Source organism: Tachypleus tridentatus, chromosome 11 (genome assembly GCF_004210375.1).
Source record: "Tachypleus tridentatus isolate NWPU-2018 chromosome 11, ASM421037v1, whole genome shotgun sequence".
Taxonomy (NCBI): domain Eukaryota; kingdom Metazoa; phylum Arthropoda; class Merostomata; order Xiphosura; family Limulidae; genus Tachypleus; species Tachypleus tridentatus.
This window is the reverse complement of record NC_134835.1, coordinates 79822037-79848748: the sequence shown is the minus strand read 5'-3', so window position 1 is coordinate 79848748 and position 26712 is coordinate 79822037. Positions and strand designations below refer to the sequence as shown.

At 33.6% G+C, this 26712-nt stretch overlaps 1 protein-coding gene across 5 annotated transcripts; it reads right to left on the bottom strand.

The window, feature by feature from the left end:
- Positions 1–1897: 1897 nt before the first annotated feature.
- Positions 1898–24748, bottom strand: LOC143232574 (mitochondrial import inner membrane translocase subunit TIM14-like). Of its 5 annotated transcripts, none has more exons than XM_076468170.1 (6): positions 24607–24748; positions 14701–14752; positions 6183–6277; positions 5714–5796; positions 3577–3647; positions 1898–2071 (listed from the first exon to the last, which is right to left on the bottom strand). In XM_076468170.1, the coding sequence occupies exons 1-6, from the start codon at positions 24607–24609 to the stop codon at positions 1998–2000; spliced, it is 378 nt and encodes a 125-aa protein (XP_076324285.1). In that variant the 5' UTR covers positions 24610–24748; the 3' UTR covers positions 1898–1997. The 5 variants fall into 5 exon arrangements, with proteins under 5 accessions (XP_076324285.1, XP_076324286.1, XP_076324289.1 ...); XM_076468171.1 differs by having other exon boundaries at positions 6201–6277; XM_076468174.1 differs by having other exon boundaries at positions 14661–14752; positions 24580–24722.
- Between the last annotated feature and the right edge of the window lie 1964 nt (positions 24749–26712).

Genomic DNA, 26712 nt, shown 5'->3' with positions numbered 1-26712 from the left:
CATGATTCATTAACAATCATAGGTATAATTTAAGTGTGTCTAGTGCATATTTTTGTCCATTTAAATGTGTTTTTCTGAGCCTAAAATTGTAATATCTATTACAAAGAAAAAACTATATGATCTAAGCTCAAATGTTTTGACACTACTAAAGAAATTCAAGGATACTGTGAAAATACTGAAACACTGAAGACATTGGAAAAACATTCCAAAGTCAAATATGGCAATCATTTCATCAGAAATAAATAATACAACTTGTGAATTCTTAATAATTGCTCAAAGCTTAAAACTCTTGACAGTGCAAGTTATCTATGTTATACTTATGATAAAATGAAACAGCTGTAATTACTACCTGCTAATGTTTCTACATAATAAGATTTAAAAAATTCAATGATTCCTTTGGAAATGTAGTTTACATTCATGCAAATCTTGGCAGAAAAATTCTTGTTAGAGATTACTTGTCATTAATAAGTGGTGCACAGTAAATTAATTCTTTATTAATGATATTTACATTTAAAACTTCATTAAATATGATCACTGTAAATCCTACATAAAATAAAAATCTATAACTGAATGCATTGGCAATATACATGTACTTTTCATGACCCTTCAGAAACAAGGGTCATGAAACAGCGTCTTTGTAAAATCAAACATTAATTAACAATAACATATATAAATAATGTAAGTTACTAACATAGTCTAATAATGTAAATTGTGTATAAACGAGTTTTAATGTTCTTTGCTAACATATCCACTTACAAATTTTTCTAGTCTAGAATTCCAGTTCATCCATATAATGGGTAAAAAAAAATTAACACAGGCTTAATAATATTTTGTTGGTATTTAATGTTTTTCTAGCTTTAAAGATTTATTTTTCATGTATGTTCAATAACATTAACCCATTCTTGTATGTAAAGATGATTGACACTTACTGGATGGGTTTGATAATATATTCTATACACTTTTTTTCATTAAATTTAAGCAATGCTGTATCTATTCTTGTCTTAAAACTATTATTCTAATTCCACACAATACTAACTGTGTTCATGCTTTATGACTGTCTTTATAGAAAAGCCCCAAATAAACAGGTATTTTTTCTTTAACAATATTTCTTTGATACCCTTCCAAATTCTGAATGAGGTTATGTACCCTTTAAAACTACTGTATTCTTCCTTTAGGATTGTTTCCTTTACTTTACTGACAAATAACCTTAATTGATACTTCAATTTTCCTTATTTTTATATGAAATTAATTAGATTCTTTGGAATCACTTTCTGAATTCTATTAATTCTAATATCATTTTAAAATGGTTCTTTGACAGTATATGAAACTAAATTCATTTAGTTTCATTTTTTTGTAAATGCCACTGATTATAATATTAAAACTTTTTCCTTACGAAATTGATTATATTCTTTCTTTAAAACTGTTTTCTTATGTCCATTAGAACTGGACAATTAAGGAAACTTGCTAATCAATTAACTATCAGACTCATTACTTAATTACATTCAACTAGTTTATTATCGTAGCATTAATTGACTGAATAGTAATTTTTATACATAATTATTTTACAGGACATCAAATTATTAATTACCACTAATATAATCTCACTTTAATAAGACTGTTCCCATATGGAATGCAACATTTACCGTATCCTTTTGTAAAGACAAGTTACTATTTCTTACTTTAATAACTGTATCTATTTTAAAAGCTGTTCCCTAAGATATTACTAAAATAACTTTATCCATTCTTCAGGAACATTCTTGTACATTAAGGCACATTGATTATACATGTATGCTTATGTTAATACTATTCTTCAGTGTCACATGACAAGATTATACTCTTCTTGTAGAATCATTTTCTAGTGTATAGAAATTCAACACAAAAAAATAACATCACAAGGTAAAGAGCTTACAATATTTTATTACTAACTATTAACAGATACCGATGAAACTATGTACACTACTATTAAAATGTAGTTAATTTAAATACAGTCCTATCTATCATTTCTTTCCTTTTCCACCATCCAAAAGATCTTTTGCTTCATTTATCTTTGATGCGAGGTATGGAGAGCCTCCTAGAAAGAAACAGTGGGAATATCCAGAATTAATTTAATTATGTATTTAAACACACAACACACTAAACATTTTACCATACAGATTTTAACACTTTTTCAATCTTTACTTATTTCAACTATACAGTAACTACATGATTTTACTTTTTTTAAACATTTTACCATCATAAAATACAGAATTAGCTCAAGAGTTTACGTGTTTAGAACTACATGTTTGAATGAAGAGACTACATAAGGTATATTAGCTATATTAAGAGCATGAAAAGTTTATATATCAGAGGCATAGCTAAAAAATTATTCAGTGTTCTCTCCTAGAAAGATCAGTTATTATCCTGTAATGAAGCATTCTGCTAAGTAAGACACTCCAAGGAATAAGATCTAAAGGTCCTTGCCCAGAAACATTTGAAAATATGATTGGTCTGAGATACATTTTTACGCTATTTGTGAAAGAAAGTAAAAAACTATCTTTCATCAATCACAGCAGCATTAGTAATTTTAATATTTTTTTATCTTTACCTTCAGGTATTTAGTTTTCATTGTAAAATAATCTATGAATTTGAAAATAGTCTTGAGAATTAGCTGTGAACTTATGATGAAATCATCATTATCATAATGAAACTATATTTATGAGAATAAATGTTCTATCTTTTAGGTATTTTATTACCATATTACAAAGACAACAGTGTGAGGTGATACCACTGCACTGCTCAGTGGGAAGAGAAAAGAACATTCATCTAATACAAATGGTGAAAGTTTTGAACAGACTGAGCTTTCCAATGGATGTTCACAAGTTGTACATCCTCTGATAAAAGTCACAAATTCCAGAGTATACTTTACAGACTCCCATTTCTGCACTTTCTTCAACATATTTTCCCCCTAAAAAAAAAAAACCCAAGGAAAAAGAGAACTTGTACAAACTCAGAAACTACAAGAAACAATCAAACAAGAGTGAAATAACTCCACCCAAGAAGCAGAATCAACAAGTTCAAACCAGATTGATGAATATTTAAGTAGTCTGTCACAGCTGTCCACAATGTCACAACTGTTTTAACTAGTAACTTAACTTCCACCAGTACTAGATGCTGTTTCAGCCAACTTACAGTACATGATAGTTATAAAGAAAACATCTGTGTCAACAGAAACCTGGATTCTAAAAGAGGCTGCTGCAGAACTCTTTTTAAGAAGCATGGCACACTTGACAAAACACCATTTGACTTTAAGCTCTTAGCAAAATATAATAGTTCCTTGATTGTAAATTCAAAGGTATTGTTATTGGCACCTGCAAATTTTACATATATATTTATAAGTGTAAAATAAATAGCTTAGTGCTATAACTGAAATGTGCACACTTGAAGAAAAATATTAAAAGTAGCAACATAACATCTAAAATGTAACTTGTTTATTTGGTTATTGTGCCTCGAATGTAGTTCAGCTATGTGTTACAGTTAAGAAACATAAGCTGCTGACAGTAGTTTTAAAATACTACAAAACTTTCATATGTACCATACCTCTGTCAGGATGGTTTAACAACATGATTCGTCTATGTGCTTCACGGATTTTGGCTTGGCTAGCTGATGGGCTGAAAGAGAAAGCTATGATAAATCTTTTTAAATCTGTGTGTGTGTGGTAGGTATATAAACACAGAAACAGATTAAAGTACACCTAAAATGTTTTAATAATAATTTTATACAAGTTAACTGATTTCACCTGATCATTGTTGACTAAAACAACTTCAAATATATTCGTGAATGAAATCATAACATTATTATTACAGTTGTAAAAGTTGGTAATGGGTGGTGATGACTAGCTGCCGTTCCTCTAGTCCAGTGGTTCCAAACCTTTTTTATGCTCCGCACCCCTAAAAAATGTTCATGTTCTTGCACCCCTCACAGTAATTATTTATTTAAGAATAAAGGTGAAGGTGGCCAAAACAAATGTTATCTTGCACACTGGTTGGGAACCCCTGAGCTAGAATATAAAACAAGAATCTCATATCTTTTCATTCTGCTGAGTTATGGCTTATGTACTGAATCAAACACAGTAGCTCCATTCACCTCTTTCCATGTTAGAAAACAATCCCTTATATACACTTACTTCAATATATGACATGTGAATAACCAATTAACAGCTTAGAATGTCCTCTAGTGGTTTTCTCAGCCCTTGTAACCTGTAAAAAGGCTGCCAAGTCCTTCTGAACCAAGATTTGGAGAAGGTAGGTTGCATCTTTAGTCTGCTCGACATTCACATTTTTTTTAAACCTTAATACATCTTAGTTACTAAGCTCAATAAATTAATGTGGAATTCTATGGTATCTTTATAGTTATTTATGAATTTTTGGTTATTCAACTGTATAATACATATATATATATATAACCAAAGCAAAATTTTTTGTTTGATATCCTCCAATGCAAAATTTTAAAAGGCTTAGCAACCTATGTCCAGCAGCAATAGATTTCAAAGATTGCAGCAAGAAGAGATGATTGTTTGTTTTATTTCTTGGTTTATTGTTCTATATTTTAAGGAAAATAAGTTTAATAATTTATTTCTAAAGAGTAATAATCTAAATGCATATATAATGTATAATAATTAAAATATGACTACATATTACAAAATACTAGTCCACAAAAAAAGACAGAGAAAACTAATGGTCAGTTTTTCATTACTAGGTATGTAACATGAATGAACATGCACAACATCAATGAATGCAAGTTATGTAATGTTAACTAGACAGGACTGGAAGGTCTGTATAATAAAACATTATAAATATGTAGTATTATGATACTTACACTATTTAGACTAAATACTTGTATTTTCACCTTATAACATGTAGTCATCTTAGCGTGAAAAAAAAGCATAAATTATCTTTATTTCCTAATTTTTTATGATGATTGGGAGGTTGGTTAAGTGACCACAGACCCCACATAATTAGAGTATAGAAAATAACAAAATATAATCTTACAAATCTTTGAAATGTATTTTGGAGAATATAGAGATTACACAAACAATATTTGAGATTTTTGGGACAAAGAATAGTTTTTAAATCATAACCTGAATTCACTTGCACTCAGACCAGTAACAAAACAAACTCAATATTTTCAAACATATCTTTAGTAAAAAATTTCATTAAAAATCAGTTTTTATGTGTACAAAATACTTGTAATCTTTACTAAAAACACTACGAAATTTTGTGAAGATACACATGCTGTATCAAAAGTTATAGTGCATATACTTAACATATGCAAATATACAGATGAACTTGTGTATATTATATTGAGCTGTTGCAAAAGGGTTAACATATTCAACTTCTGTATCAACAGTATACACTATTTTGGAAAGACATCAGCATAAACTTATTTTCCAAAGAAATGATTAAAAACAGACTAAAAAAGACAAACTGATACAAATACTGTTGGTATTTCAAATGTATTGATATATGCATTAATAGTAAAGAAATAAAACTTAATCAATTATATATATATTGTTACACACGCGCACATGAATGAGCACTGATGCTACTTAAAGTGTACAATGACAAATTACTAACATTACATTCAAGGAAACATAGGGTACATGTTAAGTTAAAACCTTTTCCTTAGACTAGTCAGTGTGATATAAAAGAAAAGTTTTCATTTTCCGTAAACATACCTAACACCAAGAACAAGTCCAGCTTCTCGTTTACTCATTTTTGGTTCAAATCCACCTTTGTAATACTTGCTGTTGGCAAATGACTAAAAAAAAAAAAGACATTTTCAATATAATCATTAAAATAGACAGATTTTGGAAGAGTTTACCTACAATATAAAATGAACTTGTAGCTGTATATTTCTGATGAGCATTGAAATCCCTAATTTACACAATATTTAGCATAAGATTTTGATGCAAAATTCAGGAGACTAGTGAAACAGAAACCACAAAATAGTTGCTTCTAAATATAAATATTTTTGTAAAACCGAATTACATGTTAGAAAATATTAATGTATAATAACAAGACAAGACTTTTAAGAATCAGGTTTTGAATTTTCAGAAATATTGACAAATGTCAGTATTACAACACTGTATTACAGTTCTGTTGTGATTTTTCTACTAAAAAAAATAAGTTATTTTAATTACTCACCACCAAAAAAATACTTACTGCAGCATTAGGCAAAGATTTCAAATGTTGTTGTAACTTTTCAGACATTCCTTTTGATGCACGTGAAACATATCTTCCTGTAAGAGTTTTAATGATAATTTAGGTAGTAATGTTATAATGCAAGACAAACTTAACAGTTTGAAAGCATAGATTAAACTTGAAAAACTAATTTAATAAAATGAAGTACTTCCTTTTATTAGTCTTAAACTATATAAGACCACAAACATTATGTAACAAAAACAAAACCAAAAGTATTATATTTCTAATGCCTTAGTTTTGTTTCTTATTACTACACAACTCAGATAACCATATGTCTAATATCATCAACAAATATTGTCAACATTCATAAAATCCTAGTTATATATCTACAAAAACTTGTATACTCTAATTTTATGATACCCATTCCACGAAATACCAAACTATCTACATATATAAGTTGGAATTTGATTGTTGATGCAAAGATACATGAGGGCTATTGCCATTACCTTTCAATATTCTGAAGAACAACTACAGGGAAGACAGTAAGTCAACACCACCCACTATCAACCTTAAGTTACTCTTGGCAAACTGAACATAAGGATTTCACTCTCATTCATTTTGCCCAAGACATAAAATAATAGAATAATCTAGCTATAATTCTTAAAAATCTAACTGCCCTGCCCCCATCACCCTGCTGAACAAACACAAATAATTAATAGAGTTTTGTTTTCAAACTGTGAACACAATCAGCTCAATATGAATATAGCAATACATGTTTTGTTTATAGGGGTGTCACAAGTTGACTGCACCAAGTTAACATTTTTTTGAGTTCTCAAGATGTCTGAGAGGTGCATATATCACCTTTGTTATGAACTTTGACAAATTTTTTTAACCCTTGTAGAGACAATGCTGGATCATGATGACCAAAATCCAAATACAGAAGCTGTCTGACAAATCTGGCTGAGAAACACTGACCTAAGCTGTTCAAAGAGAGTTACATAAAAGCTGAAAAGCTTTTTAATAATTTTATATCATATTCCTAGAGCTGGCAATCAACTATACTGAGCTCAGATTGCAGACAAAAAACATGATATTGTTACATTAATTTCAATAATTTTATTACTGTGCTATCCAAACCTGTGTGGCTCCCATGAAATTTACCCCATATTTTTTTACCAATAGATCAAATGATGTGAAAAAACATATCCAACAAGCATATGAGATGGAAAGATTGTTACAGATGCCAGGTTAAGATCTCTGAAACTGTACACTCTTGAAACAAGCAGTTACAGATAGATAATTAAGAAGATCAATAAGTGATACATCATCATTTTTCAAACTGCATGTTAGTAACTGTGGAATAATGGTGCATAAATACAAATTTTGGCAGGATAAATCATCTTTAGCTTGTAGTTTTAATTTTTCAACAGGGTAGTTGGCCTTTAAAATTGGTTATCCTCAAGTGTGGTGGAAGTAATAAATTTAAGAAAGGGCTTGGTAACTACTTAAGGTTGGATTGTAATTTATTTTCTTGAAGTAAATGAAATAGTCTTGATGAGCCAACAATCTCCTTATTGTCCTCAGATTTTTTTTTATCTTGTTGTCCCAGACAGAAGGTTTATGGATTCCATAGTATTATCCAAAACATTTTTATCAATACATTAATAACCTTTAAGACTTGAAATGTGAAACAAATTTTTTTCTCAACTTTCTCCATATTTTTCTGCTTTTTTGTGTAAATTTTCACATTCTTTCCTAAATACCGAGCATTTAATAAAAGTTTCCACAAGTAACATTAAAATAGGTCTAGTAACACAAGATTCCAAAACAAAGATTAACTATGCAAAAATAATGAACTTTTCAGATAGTTTCTAGAATAGTTTATATCAGATAAACATAACATGAATGATTACACTAAAATTTAAGGAAACCTATGTAATATATGTAATAAATAACACTATGTAACAAATTTTGTTCCTGGATAGTATGTGCTATTTCTTAATTGCTTATGTTGTAAAAGTACAGAAAATGGCCATTATTCCCTTATAACTTTGCTTTTGTGACCTGAATAACGAGATTTAGAAATGAACCTATTTTCTATGTAAAAACAGATAAATTTGCTCATTTTCATTTACGTAAGGTTTGAATAAAACAACATATGAATCAAGACTTACATGTATTTATACTAAAGTTATACAAAAATGTTTAGAAGTGAGTAGCTTTTCGAGATTTGTGACTGTAATATAAATCACTTTCACATAACCTCCAAATATAGTCTCCCATCATGTTTTTGTTGTACGCTCCTTGGTAGCAGCGTTCATAGTCCAGTATATCTTGATGGAAGTGCTCGCCTTGCTCCTCTGTGTATGCTCCCATGTTCGCCTTGAATTTATCAAGATGAGCATCAAGGATATGGACTTTCAGGGACATCTGCAGCCCATTTTGCTGTAGTTCTTCATCAGAGCCTCAACCAGTTACACATAATTTTTAGCCTTGTAATTGCCCAAAAAGCCCCAAATCACTGCAACAAAACTGCCCCAAGCTTTTTTTTTCCTTCTTACTGAGCTTCTTGGGGAATTCTGTGCACTCCAGGATCTTCTTTATTTGTGGTCCCACGAAAACAACAGCTTTGGTCTTTGCCTCAGACAGCTTAGGGAAGAAGTCTCAAAGGTACTTGAAGACTGCAGACTCCTTATCAAGAACTGTGACAAATTGTTTCATAAGACCTAATTTTATGTGCAATGGTGGGAACAACACCTTCTGGAGGTCCAATTGTGGCTCACACTTGACATTGTGCCTCCCCACAGAGAACTCGGTCCATTGTGGCCAGTGTTTCCTGTTGTAGTGTGTTGTGATGTCCCTGCTGTTCCAAAGTCAAAGATAACAGGGAAACTTGGTAAAGCTTCCTTGAAGGCCAATCAGGAATGCCACCATTTTGAAGTCTGTGATAACCTCCCAGCCATACTCATCATACTTCAATCAGATGCTGTCACAAAGTATGTTTTCACTCGTCTTGATAAATTGGCCACATATATAGCAGAATGTGTCTGGAGAATGCTTGCAGCTTCCTGATGCCATCTCTGATAAAATCAGATAGGTCTATGTGTTCACTTAGGCAGCTAGAACTAAACTGAAGTAGTAAATGGTGTGCTCCTGTATATATATATATATTACTATGGAAAGATCTAGAAAATTCTCATAAGTTCTACAACATTCTAGAAAATTCTTGCAAGTTCAAGAAAATTCTCTATCAGATACTCAACACTGAATCTACCTGGAATGTTCTGGAAAATGGGTAAATTTGAAAATTTCATTATCCAGGTCACAAAAGTAAAGTTTAAAGAAAAAAGTGGGTCTTTTCCATTTACTTTAGGCATAAACAATTGGGAAATAACACTTTATACCCAGGAACAAGTAAAAATTTTGTTACATAGTGTAATCAATTTTATAGCAACAAAAGCAAGCTAGATAAATAAACAGTAAAAAAATGTGGCAAAAATCACTTTTAAGATAGACTTCAACATAACTCAATACATTGTTGATTTCCTTAACAAATGGTAGCCAGCAAGGATTCAAGAGATAGCCATGCCAAGAGAAAAAAAACATATTCATGTGCATGTACCACTATGGTAATTGATTCTTTAACATTTCTCATTTTAGTACTGCATTCCTTGTCAGCTACTATTTTAATCTCATTTGTTATTCTTCCACAGCATAATTTCTCTAAAATTTGCTTTCTTTCCAATTCTGACATGGTGTCAATTTTCTCCGATATACTTTTGTTACACTCTCATGATAATGCGTACACTGTGGAGGTTGTGATTTTACCTTCAACACATCATGCAAGTTTGAGAGGTTCTTACAGTAGTTTGGCTCTTTGAGGTTTTCATAATCCTTTTTAATTTTTAAACTTGGTTCTGAGATATTTTTTAAAGATAAAACTATTGAGATAGCTCACTAAATGATGTAGATATTTACTTTTATAAAAAAAATTATTCTTTACCTTTTGTTATGAGTGACAAATTTGTCAAAGTTCATCAAAGTTTATGAAAAAAACAGACATCAAATTATATAGGTTTTGGAACCATCACAAATTTCTCTTAAAATGTAAGAATCACAGAGTTATACCAAACTGTATCCTCAAATTAAAATCAATAAAAGAAATGAAAAAGGATAGTTCAAGAGAAGAAATCATTCTTAATGAGAGATTACTGTTTTGTACAAGATCTGCTCAACAATTAAGGATGACATTCTACATAATCCAATGCTGGTGAATTTGTAATATTGACAAGATGGCACACTTCACAACAGTAGGACTTTAACATGAGCAAAAGACCTCAGTAGCATTGGATATGGCAGACGGAGAATAGTTCAAGCATTGTTATGAGGGTTCGAAATTTTCTATTTAAAGCCAAACATGTCCATTAAAAAATCAAGTTTGACCGGCACCTTCCCATCTATCACCAGACATCATGACCGGTGGTCATATTCCTAACATATTGGACACAAATACATCATCCCCTCAAACATAAGTGAGGCAAAAAGCTGTGTATGCACAGCCCAAAGATTTTGCTTACAAGTATATTCTATAATGAGTGGAAAATAACTTGCAAAACTTAAGAGTTAATTTAAGAAGAAAAAAAAAAGCAAATTTAAAAAAATGGTCGTGAATGATCACAAAACGTGCTTTTTAGGTCGCCTTATCCGTGCCGTCCCGGATAGTCATGTGAGTGCCAAACATTCACGATGATCTGACCATGGCATCTGATAGTAAAAAAACGGGAAAGTCTCACGATCTATTTCAGTTTGGCTTCATGGGCAAGACTAATGATTTAGAAGACAATACTATGGAACCCCGAGTGACAAAACCCAAGCTTGTTGACCCAAGCCCAAGTGTTGAACCGAAAACTGTTACTGCTAGTACTGGCACTAAGCCTACTTGTTATTTCCAGGATGAATGGAATAGAGGCCGACCATGGCTGGAGTATAATAATGCTACTGGACTGATGTTTTGCTCAATTTGTCAGGAATATGACCAAAATAGTGGAAGGCAGAAGAACACCTTCATAACAGGATCTTCCAACCTGGGAGCAAGTGCTGTTAAGGAGCATGAAAACAGTCGCACCCACAGTCTAAGTTGTCAAGCTAAGACAGCAAAACAAACACTTGATTTAATGTCCATGATGAAAGAATTGAGCAAACTTAACCAGACTGAGAAAGATTGTTTGCTTGTGCTGTTCAGGACTGCCCTTTATATGGCTTTAAATGTCAAACCATTCAGCGATTTTCAAGAGCTTCTGTTGCTGTAGGAGCACAACTTTGGTATGAACTTAACAGAACATTATGCCAATGACAAACAAGCAGTTATCTTTATGAAGTATATTGCAGAAACAATTAAAATTAATGTCAGATCTTGTCTGCACACCTCATTATTCTTTGGCATTATGACTGACAGCTCAACAGACACTGCCAACATTGAGCAGAAGATAGTCTATGTAAGATACTTGGACAGTGACTGTTATCCAGTAACCCACTTCCTGTGTCTGCAGTCAGTTGAAAAGGCTGATTCTGAACACTTGCTACAGGCACTTAGTTCAGGTAAAGGTTTCTTAATGACCAGGGGTGAGAATTTTCTGGATTTATCCTGAATTCCCTAATTAAGAAAAATTAAAATAGACAATATTTCATGTACATTTGTGTTTTAATTCAGGTTTACATAGTCATTCCATTATTAATATATATCAGTGAAAACTCAAGCATTTTCAATTGATTTAAACCAAGAAGAACCATGTATTTACCACTGACAGAATTGGAGCTCAACCTATCACAACTAGCGTAATAGATAATGGAGCAATTGAAGTTTCCAAAGTACAAATTTACATTTTTTTTTACAGAAAGTAACTAATATTGGGTACTAATTTTTTGTACTTGCAGCATTGTCCATATATGGCAAGTTTCCCAACTGGCTTGAATCAATTGTATACCTGACAGCTGATTTGGCAGCTGTCAATTTTGGCACAAATAAAGAACTTGTCAACAGATTGAAGGTGCAAAAGCCTTAATTGTTCGAGCTCTGCTGTGTTAGTCACAGATTGGAACTTGCAATTAAGAAGACCATAAAGAACATCCCTTACTTTGATAGTATCTAAACCTTTTCAGAAAACTTATGGAAGTTTTATAACAATTTGCCACAGAACTAGGCTGGCCTCAAAGAAACTGGTAAAGCCAACAAAAGGGACTGGAACCTGGTGGGTGGCCTACAAAGAGCACGCTCTGGAGTCAGTTTCTCATAACTGGCAGCTTTAGCGGGAGCATTTGCCTCAAGTATAGCTGCATAACAAAGGGGAACATGGACAGAAAGCTGCAGGATCATACAGTACTTTGACAAGCCTTAAATTCATCCTGTACATGGACATACTCTTGGCACTTCTGCCTGTTTTGACATCTCTTAGTCTCAAAATGCAAGACAATTCTGCTAGTGTAAACATTGTTTCTGACAAACTCACTGTTTGCAAAGAAAAGCTGGGCTATCTGAAGCATGTTGAGAGATCCCAGAAAATTGTTAAAAAGCTCACAACATGTGAACAACCTGGCAAGTGGTTACTTAGAGGAAAGGTGATTGCTATTAGTGGTCAGACAAGGGCCAGAGGCTCAAAAGTGCCACAAAAGAGACAGTTGCTCAATCTGTGGCTGAAAAAACTGCCATCTTCATAGGTAAAATTGTCACATATCTGAATGAGAGTTTTGAAGAATTTGATAAGGATTTTATTGGTACCTCTCAAATTTTTGAACCAAGCAACTGGCATAAAAGTAAGGAAGCATTGTCATCTTATGGCCATAATGAATTCCAGACATTGCAGCTGATATTTGCCAAGCTGACTTACACGAGACACTGCTCAAAGCCACAAGACTTGCCAAATCAGATGAGTCCCTGGCTAGTAGTGCAAGTGGATTGTGGGCCCACATGTTAAGTCAAATTACTGTTGAGGATGGTAAACCTTTCCCTGGGTCAACAGTGTTGGCCTTGGTATGCCTCATGCAAGTGATTTCCATGTCATCTGCTGAACCAGAACATGAATTTTCCCAGGTGTCAGTTATTAAGGATGACTGGTGGTCCAAACTAATAAATTATTCTCTTAATGACTTGATGACAATAAAATTAGCAAAGAATAAGACCTGTGATCTTGCAAGCACAGAATTACTGTGCAAGTCTGTAGAATCCTGGTGGAAGAACAGTAAAAAAACCAGACAATTTGCGAGTCCACATGGAACTCACACATGTAGAGACAATAGAGATACTGAGTCTACATCAGCTGATGTTTTAGTGCTGGATGACTAAATCTACGAGTTTGATTGATGTGTCATTTTTCCTGGATACAAGGCTTGTTGCCACTTGCTTTGAAATAATGTTTCAGTGCTATAAATAAAATGATTCTGTTTTATATAATAATTGTCCCTACTTGATTTCTTGTTTTCGGTAATGTCCAGTGACAATTTTGAGGTGTCCTGCTAAAATTTCAAATGTCCGGCAAGTTTCACTGTCCAGCAGGACATGTGTCCTGCTGAAAATTTAGAATATTTCTACCCCTGGTTATATACTAAAGGTACTTGCACAAGATCCCCAAAAGTGTTCTGTTTCAAAAATAAATAAAACCAAAACTAAGCATAACAAATATTTTTTATCTCTTAATTTTAAAGTTCATGTATCATGCTGAGTTCTAGCCTATAGAGTACACAACTCTTCTCATGATTTGTGGCATGCACACATTTTGCTGACCTAATAATAGTACAACTTGCAATGTTAAGCCTCCCTTATGTGATTTCATTAGAAAGACAGACAGCATATTAACAAATAAAGGTGCAAATGGTTAAATTAGCTAACTGTCCTCCATGCAGCCTTAGCCTCTTTTGAGGGAAGTTACTCTTTGCTTTTACTTACAAGTTTTCAGAACTCAGAAATCAATAAAAATATAAAGTAAGTTAACTATTATAAAGACAAAAACACCACACAACTGTAATGTGATTCCATTATTATTATCTATAAATTTGTTTTTTTTAACCTTATAATTATAACAGGAAAATTAATTCAAAGGTTTGGCTGAAATTTTAAACAAGTTAATCATTCCTACTGTTTTTGTAATCTAAATATTAGATTCAAGTAATTATTTGAATACTTGCAAGCTAGAGAAAACTTCAATATTTATACTGTTCCTTGGAAACCTGAGCTTTTTAATGCTCTACTTGCAACAGAATTTATATTGCACTCATGATAACTCATTGCTAAGGCTAAAAACTTGTGAAATAATAAAGTAGAGGACTTCACCATAATGAATAACACACTGAATCTTATCTTACCATAGTGTTTTTTTCCATTGTATACAATTTTTTCGATACTTAAATATTTTAACATGTACAAAGGTTTCAGCAAGGTAGAAAAAAAACAGACAAATATCAAAAATAAAAACTTTTGAAAAATATCACCTTTTAATGCACTATTTGTACAACTAGAGAGACAGCTTACCAGCAAATCCCAAAGCAGCTAAAGCAATGCCAGCAATAATTACTCCCGATGACTGAAAAAAAAATAAATTAAAACTGGATAAATAGTGTGAGTACCATACTAAAAACGTTCAGGTAGATAAACTCAAAATATAATAAGAAAATTTGTTAAATAATATTTAACAATCTCAATACTGTCCACAATATTTGTAGAATTATATAGAGTCACTCAATACTGAGTTTCACTGTTTAATATTGAACACTGTTCTGTTGCACATGCATATTGTAATGATAGTTTATATGTACATTGGATTTTGTTATTTAATAAATTACCTATTCTATTAAACATCATTCACTTCTGCAATTCCTCACGAGGTAACTAATTTGTGACTATCTTGGTACTTCTTGCACATATCTTGTTTGTGTTGCTATTCTCACTGTTAGAATTAGCCAGTGATTATTTTGATAAGTGACATGATCAACATATGCATGTACTATTAAGCTACTTTGTTAATTAAAATAATTCTCCTGTTTATACTTCCTTGGTCTACAGACCAATTCAAAAGTGTGACTGAAGAAAAGAATTTTGGCATAGTGACAGATAAATTTCTCACGATATTAAAGCATAACTTATTATTAATAATAAAGTTAATTAAATTTTTGGGTGTGTGTCCCTTTCTTTAAATGTTGGATGGTCACTAAACAGTGTGCAGGTTCCTGAATATTAAAAGTTGCTTATGTTACTCCTATTTTTAAAAACAATAGTAATATCTGACCTGGAAATAACAGACTAATTTGTCTTATTTCTAATTTATCTTTTTGTTTTCAAGAATGGTACTTACATAATAATGTAACAAAATGCCTAGACTAGTATCACATAAAGGGTGTGGACATGGTGTAGTGAGCCATTTCAAAAAGCTTTTGATAAGGTGTCATACAAAAAATTAGCTAAAAATATCACATTCACAGTAGCAGGAAAAAAGCTAGTTAAGTGAACTGCAGTATAGTTGGATGAAAAGTCATTATTAATAGTCAAGGAAAACTGGACTCTTGTTTCTAAATGAACATATCAAGAGTCACCAAGTAGGCTTTTTTTTTATATTTACATTAACAATTTTGATGGGAGCATAATAATTAAGTTAATACAGTGCCCTCTTCAGTATTTCTACTTGTACTAAAGATGTTCAGGAATTACAAAATAAAGGAATTTCTGAAAAATAAAGGTTGGATGAGAGACAGAGATAAAATATGAATGACTGTTTTGTTTACAACAAATACATATGTATTATGGCCAAATGGTTGGTTGTTTGGTTTGGTGTTTTATGGCACAAAGTAAATAGGCTATCTGCACCAAACACCCAGTAAAAAGTTAAAGTAAAATTATTAAAATTCATAAAAGGAAATTAAGGTAAAACAAAACTAAGTTTAATTTTTGAATTTAAAAAACAAAAATAGCATTAAAACCAATTTTTACATCTCATCTACAGCAGTTAGAGAAAAACTACAGTAATACAAGTTGTAAAGGACTTTCTGAAGCATAACTGTAATTATCACAATTCACCAAGAAGACTAACAGGTAAGTTCAAAAACCACCATTAGTCACCTGAAGTTGGCTTTCCAGTCCTCATTCTGAGTTATTTTATGTTATGGACACTTTCAGAAAGTAAACTAATTAAAGTTTTAAAAGACTTGAAGCAAAATTTTAATTATAACTCGCCAGGATGATTAACAGGTAATTCAAACAGCAGTAGTAGTCATTGAAGTTGGGCTCTCCAGTCCTGGTTTCGAGTTATTTGACTTCACGGCCATTTTCTAATTTTAAATCAAACTAGATGGACTGTGATTCTTAAAAGGTAATCACATTAAAAAAGGTCTAATGTGCAAATTAAAAAAACTTAAATAGCATTAAAAAGATTAATGGCCTTTAAAACACTAAAAACATTTCTAAGGTGGACAGTGTCACCATCGCCAATAACACTGTCTAACGTTACGGAAAAACCTTGAGACAGAATATGTATAAAATGTTGCTGTCATTAAGAGTCATAATGACTGCAAGAAAGTAAAATGTGACTCATTGTGACCTGAGTGTTACACAGACAACACGTTGGTGCATCAGTCCCAGATAAAAGAAAACGATGAGTTAAAAAACTGAACAATGTGTAGTCTAGTTAGAACAACTTCCTCTTTCTGATCCTTACAGAAGCAAGACAGCCAAAGTCCAATAGAGAGTTTTATTTGAAAAAGCTTGTTTTCACGTTGTTCATTCCAAGTCAACTGCCAAAGAGCCGAGTCTTGAATATAGGACCATAGTACATGGATGGAACAGGCACAGCAGTGATAGTGCTAGAGCAGATAGATTTACCTGTGGTGTTGGTGAGCTCATTCCCATGAATACCAAAGTGGCCCAGTACCCAGAAAAACTGGATAGAAGTAGTTGTTAAAGAGAAATGGGCCAGTCAGTTTTGAATGTCAGTGAGAACAGGGTGTGAACTAACGTGAAGCAATTTCAGGGCCAGTAGAGAACTAAGCGAGTCAGTATAAATAGTGAAGTTTGAATACTGCTTAGCTTCTGTGTGATCCAGGGCAAGAGAAATGACACACAGATCAGCAGTGAACACAGAAGCTGTAGAGGGGATTCTGTGCGCAACAACTGAACCACAACAAACCATGGCAGAGCCCACACAGTAACCTGATTTTGAACCATCTAAATAAATAGAAATGAAGGGATGGTTAAAAAGATGATCAGCAAATAACAGACAGTATTTCCAATCGGGAGTACATGCGTTTCTCAGATGACTTAAAGACAGGTCACATATGGGGACTAATAATCCATGGTGGGATGGGCTAACCAGTGGATATAGTAATGTTATCCAAGGACAGACCCAATTCATCCAACTGCGCCTGGATACAAAGACCAAAAGGAACAATGGCAGATCATCTGTTCTGAAAAAGTATGGCCAACAAAGGAAGGAAAAGACAAAGGCAGGTGGGATGTTTGAAAAGGAACGATGTAATGAAGCATACAGTAAAGACAGTTGCAAACAGCAGAGGTGCAAAGAAGGTTCATGAGACTCTGTGTATAAACTCTGAACCGGGGAAGTGCGGAACACCCCAGTGTAGAGCTAAAGTCCTTGATGATGAATGGGGTCCAGCATCTTTAAGGCCAAGGGGTCCTGGCAAAGCCATAGGCCAGTGATCCATAATCACGTTTCGATCAAACAAGAGCACGATATATCTTTAGCATAGAACATTGATCCACTCCCCAAGTGGTGGAAGAGAGGACATGGAAGATGTTCAGTGCTCTTGTGCATTTGACCCATAGCTGCTTTAAGTGTGGTATAAAGGTCAGCTTATGGTCAAAGATTAGCCCCAAGAACTTGGTCTCAGGGACCACTGGCAGCGAAACTTCACTGATATGAAGTTCAGGATCAGGGTGAATATCCTGTTGGCAGCAAAAGTGCATGCAAATAGTGTTAGAGAGAGAGAAGTTAAAGCGTTTTCTGTGGTCCACTTCAGTAAACGATTGAGGGCAGTCTGTAGCTGCTGCTCAATATACCTCATGTTTGATGACTGACATGAGATGTGAAAGTCATTAACATAGAGCTCATTTGCAACAGAAGAGGGAGTTGTTTAGTGATAGCATTAATCTTTATGCTGAAAAGTGTGACACTCAAAACACAGCCCTGACAGACTCCATGATCCTGTAGGAAAGAACAGGAAAGTGCTGAACCCACACAAACTTGGAATTGCCTGTCCATTAAAAGCTTAAATAAAACTGGGCAAATGACCACGTAACCCATATATATGGAGGTCTCGCAAAATACCATGCCTCCATGTTGTATCATAAGCCTTCTCAATGCCAAAGAATATTAAAACAAGATGTTGTCGTTTTAGAGAGGCCTCTCTGATTGACGTTTCAAATCAAATCAGGTGGTCCATGGTGAAGCACTGTTGTTGGAACCCACACTGAGTGGGCGAATGTAGGTTGTTTGATTCGAGGAACCAAACAAGATGAGCATTAACTGTCCTCTCTAAGGTTTTACAAAGACAGCCCCTCAAAGCAATTGGACAGTAATTTGTAGGAATATTAGGATCCTTCCCAGGCTTAGAGATAGGTAGGACAATAGTCTGGTTCCAGGCATCAAGAAAAACATTCTCCTGCCAGATTCAATTAAAAACAATCAGAAAAATAGCAAGAGAAGCAGGAGATAGATGGCACAGCATGTCACAGTGTACATCATCAGGTCTGATTGACGTACTGCCAGACCGATGAAGGTGCAGTACGAGTTCCACCAGTGTAAAGGGATGATTATAGTCACAGAGGTAATCAGCTCAAAAACAAGGAGGTGATTGCTCTGCCCAAGTCTTGATGGCTAAGAAGGTGGAGGAAGAAGCAGAAGTGCTATATATCCAGGAAAAGCTTTCACCTAGAATATCGGAGATGCTCCAGGTATCAGTTACTTCTTCGCCATCAGAGAGGGGGACTGAATTATATTGCCCACTGACCTGTTGAAATCCTGTCCCATATGAGTTTGGAACTGGTGGTAGAAGATAAGCCAGTTGTGAACTTAATCCAAGATCCGTTCTGGCTTTGACATCTTACCCACCAGGCCTGCTGGAAAGCGATGTGGTGCGAGAGTGTGGGATACCTAGGAAAAGTATTCCAGGCATGTTTTTGAGCCTTCCGAGCCATGTGGCAGGCAGGATTCCACCATGGACAGGGATAACATGGAAAACATGTCAAGATTTTAGGAATACATTAAACAGCTGAGCAGCTGCCTGTATAATACAGTCAGTTACGGCCACCACATAGAGCAGTGAAAGAGGGCAAGTTTGTTTGATCCAGCTTCCACCAGAGCATGCAGGTTGGGTGACATTGACCACGGCCAGTCTTTCTCAAAATTATAGGAAAATGATCACTGCCTTGTGGATTATTGTCAACCCTCCATGAAAAGTGGGAGAATAGTGAAGGGAAACAAACTGAGATCAACAGTAGTAAAAGACAGACTAGGTACATAAAAATATGTATAAGAGCCACTATTGAAAAGAGAAAGGTTGTAATCAGTCAGCATTTGCTCTATGAGCAACCCCTCCCATCAATATCAGCACTTCCCCAGAGGGGATGATGTCCATTAAAGTCTCCCAGAATTAAAAAGGGAGATGGCAACTGTTCAATGAGAGCATCAAAGTCTGATGGATCATGCGTATCTCCAGATGACAGGCAAAGAGAACACATAGTAATGGTACGACCCAAGGAAATATGGATGGCTATGACCTCCAAGGCTGTGTTAAGTGGCAAGGACAGGGTAAGCACATGCTGATCAACCAACAGTGCTACCTCTCAATGCACTCATCCATCACACAGCCTGTCATTTCCGTACAAAGAAAACTGCCAAAAGGTGACTGCAGGTTTCAGAAATGTTTCCTGTAAAGAAAGACATACAGTATGGTAGGGTAGGAAGCAATCAGTGTTTTGATGTCATCCAGCTTAGAACGTAAAGCTCGACATTTCCATTGTATCAAGGTGGCCATTTTTATTTATGTGTCAACAAATTAGGTGGAGAACCCTTCTGTTTATAACCACATCTTTTTTCCTTACTGTCCTTATTTGAGAGAGGTCTATCGACCTCCATGGATCCTACCCTAGGTCAATTGGGCAGGTCTTGACTGTTGGAAGAAGATTCCAGCAACTGAGGACGTGAATAAATAATCGTTTTGCATCTTGGGGTGGGAGAAGATGATGTACCTGAAGAAATGCCCGTACCTGGAACCAAAGGAAGTGGATCTTGAGATTTGCTGGAATGTATGTTAGGAACAGAGATGGGTGTTGAAGTTAACCATGGAGGTCAAAAGACTTCATTTGGTTCAAGAACGATTCTTTTGGAGGCACAGAGAGATCTGTCTGCACTCCCACTGTAGTAGTGGAACAAATTGCAGCAGCACACGTCCAAGATGAAGTGGTGGACAGCAACTTTTGTGCATCAGGATAAGTAATGTTTTGAATCATGTTCAAATGCTGCACCTCTTTTTCTTCCAACCATTTAGGGCAAGAACGAAAGTAGAACTGGTGAGAGCCATTGCAACTGATGCAATGAGGGTCTGTTTCACACTCATAGGCATCGTGGTCTTTGCCACCACAATGAGCACATTTCAAGGAACCTTGACATGATGTCTTCGAGTGACCAAACTGCTGACACTGAAGACATCTGAGAGGGTCTGGAATGTATGGCCATACCCTGCAATTAAGATAACGTGCCTTGATGGTGTGGCAGGTGGACACATGGTGATGTACATGTCAGAATGAGGACACTGATCAGCATCATAATTCCATCTTTGCTAGTGGAGATACACCTCACTGCAGAAACTCCTTGGGTGGAGAAACCAGTGAGAATCATTGATTTTGGAATGTTCTTCAAATCCCTCTCAACAATAACTCCTCATGATGAAAACAAAGTAGCATGAGATGTAACCTCAATAGGTATATCCCCAATCACCTTTGAATGCAAGAGGAGTTCACTGTATTGAGATGTGGATGATTCCACCAATATGTTACCAGACTGAAGCTTCTTTACTGCCTTTGGAGAGCCAGCAAGTCTCTCTAGTCACTTCTGAACAAAAAAGGGAAACATCTGCCCAAAAGGTTTGTCTGAAACAGAATATAGTATAAGAAAATGAGGTACAACAGATGTTACAGATGTTGAAGATTACTGCTCAGAATCTTCAAGACATGGTCATTTACCTATGGACTGTTTTTTAATTTTTTAGTTTTTATTTAGAGGATCCATAATAAAACGATGACTGAAGAAGGTCGAAATGTTGTTCGCTCTTCTATGTAAAAAATTTTCTTAACCCAAATGAGCCATTTTTACATATATATTTTTCTCTACAAGTGGGTTTTCTCGACATCACTGATCCAACACTGGTACTTGGTTGACTCTAGCCCAAGTGGACCAACTGGCTGACCCAAGAGGGGGCACCCCAAGGCCACCTGTGTACAGGAATTCAAGGCCAAAATGGTGTGTTAGTGTTGGACCTCTTAATCACCAGGATCCTCTCCTCCTCTTTACGGGTCACCCACACACAGCAAACATGTGGGTGGATGTTTAGATCCCAGAGGAAGTAAACTAAAAGAACAGAACCTTCCCTGGGAGGTCCCCTCACCACTTACAAGAATCCACACTGAGGGGTTATGGCCAAAGAGATGTGATTTAGCAGCATATCATACCTTACTTAAGCTTCACAGGAATTTACAAATTGAGCTTTTAGGTTTGTAAATTCCCACCTACTCCTACAAGTGATGCACAGGCCTGCATCTTTGCCCTATTATTAAATATTTGTCATTTGCCTACATTGCTAACTTAAGTGAAAGGCTAGGGTATGTTTTAAAACTGAAAAATGGATATATGTATTGCCAGTGTATGTAGACTTCACAGATGCATAACCTTTGTTTATATGTTCTTTTGAACAACTGCTCCATGCCCATCAGGTATATAATTAATTTTAAAAACCACACTGTCGTCAATGAAAACAATTTATCATTCTGATTATGTAAACAACCACACTGGATCATTACATATTACTAGTCTTAACTACACAAGTTACACACTAACGAAACCTGGTCTGTTATAATTCCAGCTAACATAATTCGACCCACTTTTAACTTAGATAACACAGAAAATTAGTATTAAATACACTATGTCAACCTCTTCCAATCATGGTTCTTTGTACAATCAACAAAAGTATACAAATATTTCTCTACAATTAATTACTCGTATAAAAAAATTCACACACAACAGAAAAACTACAGAAAAAGTGTGTTCAAGATAGCAACAAAAAAGTTATCATGACATAGATTCAAGCTCCCAATGAATCTAATGTCTATTAGGCAAAGTAAAACAAAAAAAAAATTTACCATCCTTGCCCAACTTCAATTTTTGCAGTTGCCACCACTCACTTTTTAGCAATTTTTTTCCTTTTTTTGAATTGTCATTTTTCAATCAAAGAAACAAAATAAACTTCTGAAAAAGAAATTAATGATTCATTTTGCCTTTTTTTATGTGATAAATTTTGTATTATTTGATGAAAATACAAAATGAAGATTTCTGTTTGATACAGACTCTTATGGAAAAAAAAAGTATCTACTCTGCCCTTGTTTTGAAATTGCTTGGCACTAAAAAGGTTCTGTTTTTTACTTGGCCTTAATAATAGGATTACACTACCAAACCATGCTACTGCTATGTGGTATGAAATGTGAATACTTACAAACACAAGTAAACAATGCAGATGTATGTCTGTGTGTGTATATATACAAAATTAATACTCAACAGTTAAGAGAAACAAAATCAAAAAGGACTGTGTTAAAAACAGAAAATCCAAACCATTAACTAATGATATTCTAATAAACAAAAACAAGTGCAAACAGTAGTCAAATCAAAGACACTGCACAAATCAAAAGGCTCCCCATGCTACAGACTCTAATGTTGGATATAATATATACCATAGGTTTTGGAGGTGAATGAGAAAGTATGACCTAAAATCCAGTGGGGATACACTGTCTTTTAGTCTTAATCTCCATTTGCCAGTTTCACTTGAATAAACTCATAAAAATAAATAACAACAACAAAATAATCAAAAGAAATAGAAATTAGGAGAGCAAGTTGTAGGTGTTCAAGCCCACATCCCACAATGCTTGCAAACAGTTGAGGAAAGGTGGTAGCTCTTCACAGTAAAGAATAAATTAAAAAAAAAATGAAATAAAGTACATCAATTGAAGGAAACTAAGATAAACTTGCCTCTTGAAGTTGGCATTCCATCCTCCTCTTATAACAGTAAACAAAATGGGAGAGCAGTCACCTTCTCTCAAGTGATATAAATGTTGATGTTGTGAACTTGAGCATCTACATCTTGCTCTCCTAATTTCTATTTCTTTTGTTTTATTAATATTTAATTTTGATTATTCTTATTATTTATTTTCCTGAATACCTTCATGTGGTACTGACTAACAGATGTTAAGAATGATAGACAGTATATTTCCACCACAATGTGGATTATACTTTCACAGTCACCTCCAAAATCTAGTATACATTTTATATCATACATTATAACCTGTACCCAGGGGATCCTTTTGATTTGTGCAGTGTTTGATTCGATTTTTGTTTGGGCTTGTTTTTGTTTATTACACACTATATATATCAAATGTCATTCCTGTATTTTGCTTTTGAACTGTAGATACATATACAGTTGTATATAGCCATTACTCACATTGCAAATTATTACTGGTACGTCAGTTACACCAATTAATTTTCAGAGTAAAATCAACTAAGCACTTACTTTCTAGCCTATAATAAACACAGTCTAATTCTTCATGCAAGTATAAGATTTAATATATTTTATTAATTGAAATGTAATTAAGCAACTGCCTGTGGTTTACATATATTCTGATTTATAGTTGCATTTCTTTGACTGGTTGATTCAAACACTAATTTCAATAAAATTTAATTTTTTTTTCAAACTTATAAATAACTGGAACTAACTATTCGGAGTATTTCTCTAGTACTGTGTGTGGTATAATGATATTGTGGTAGTGATACTGGTAGTTGGTTCCAAATATCGATAATTCTAGTTTGATAAAAATAATTATGTAATTTTAAAAATTGTGAAGTGGTCAAATCAGTATTATAGGAAATTGATACATAATCCTTCTATTATTAGTATCGTTAACGATATGGAATGTCGTTGGGCTACGTAGTACTTCAAAGTTCAAGTTGTAACTTGTACAAAGTTGTACGGTTTGCTCTTACCACTGCGCATAGTTAGGCTTAGTAACTATCATTAAGTATTAATCGTAATAAAATTACCTCGTCTCAGATAAATTTAATGACATTAACAATAACACAATTACCTAAATATCTCATTACTATTCACATACCATTTCAGTCTGATTAAATTTTTACAAGTTGTGCAATATTTATAATTAAAAGGTTCACTCATACAGACATAAATGAAAACTACATAAAATACAAACGTCACGTGCTCGCAAACATCTCAAACCATGTGGAGCTCAATACAAACAAAAATTAGTATAGAGAGCGTTAATATCTGTATCAGTAAGCGAATGCAGTTGTCATGACTGCTACACTGTGCACGATTTTTTTTCTTTAACATTTATATTAATTACTGTTCATGAATTGACAAAAAATAATTTTCAAAAGTAAATTAAAATTATATTCAGATTTCTAATGTAAATCAATCGCATCTCTTTATATTGAGAATAAACAATAATAACAATAAATGATTTCAGTAAATTCTAAACGGTCCTTTGATAAAATATCAATTTTATAAAAATAGTTGACGCAAAAAAGTAGTATTTCAGATAAACATATAATTCTTTCATCAATGCTACTAGTTTGTTTGTTTTTTAATTATGTATCCCTTTCCCAAGTGGCTCAGCATAAAACCGAGTTTGATACTCGTGGGAAGCACAGTACAGATGGGCTACTGTGTAACGGTCTAGCATGGTCAGGAAGTTATGGCACTAGGCTCGCAATCTGAGTGTTTCGGATTCGAATTTCCATCGCCGAATATGCTAGCTCTCTCATCCTTGATGACATTATAAAGTGATAGTCAATTCCACTATTTGTTGGTAAAAAAAAAAGTAGCTCAAGATTTGACAGATGATGGGCAGTGTTGACTAGCTGCCTTCCCTCTAATATATCACTGAGAAATTAGAAATAACTAAACCAATTAGCCTGTCGGTACATTTTCGAGGTATTTCAAACAAACCACTGTGATTATATCTGAAGTCGATATACAAATACGCAAAGAACTAAAACAAAAATTTCAAATAAATGAATTGTTTTATATATGCAGTTTTACATATTGTAGTATAAATTAAGGATATTACTTTAGATTACAAAATAAAAGCCACACCCTAAATTAAGTGTATTCAGAAAATATAATTGCATTATAAAAAGTCATTTAAATTTCTTATTCTTTGTAGTGTAACTTATGCTTAGAAATATGTTAACATTATAAAATCATTTTTGAATTTATTTTCTTCATGTATTTACTGTTATTGTAAAGAAATGCATTTTGTGATACATTTATGTATATATATATAAGGAAATGTATCTCAAAATATTAACTAATATACAGAAACAAATATTAAAATTGTGTATGTATAGATAAATGAATTTAAAAGAAAGAAAAAAGAAAAAGAAATTTAAAACAGGCTAACTAATATTTTTGGGAGATGAATCCTAAGCCAGGCAGTGTTATCGTGTTTACTGAAAGTTAAACACTGAGAGCAAAAACATCATACTATCTAAACAGAAAAATGAGTAACCAGAGAATTCTATATTCTGTTTAATGATAATCAAATACTAATGCAGAATTGTCTCTAATGCAATTGCTATGGCCAACTGAATTTGTTTATTTATAATTTACCAGCTTTTCATTCTAAATATTTTATAATCATCTTAAGTATATCATGAATTTGCATTATAAATCATAATAGTCTCCATTAAGATGGAACTTGTTTTCCCACATAATAAAACTCAGCAGATAGCTCAAATGTGGCTTTGCTATAAGAAAACACACACACACATATAATATATCTTTGAATTGTTAGGAATAACAGCTCAAATAATGTTTACTTGGATATATTTGTCAGTTGTAATGAATGTTTACTATTCCATGAAGATATAGCGTAATTTGGGGTTAGCTAAAGTAGTTGAATGAGACAATGTTGTAACCTTCATCAATCGACCATGTGTTAGTAGCGTTGTAATGACCAAAATAGTCATGAATTTCACACTTTTATTATTAGTTTAGAATTTATGTTTTGTCAAACACAGTCAAGTAAATGTCTTTAAATTTTTGTGCAAATGTTCTACATGTAGTATGCCATTATTCTTAAATGATTGTCGAAAAAACTTAAACATGTACTAATCATTTAACTCAAAGAAAGGTTGCTTATGCCAAAGGCTAGAAACTAATACCACTTTGACCCTGGGTTTGAACACCTTCCTATCCA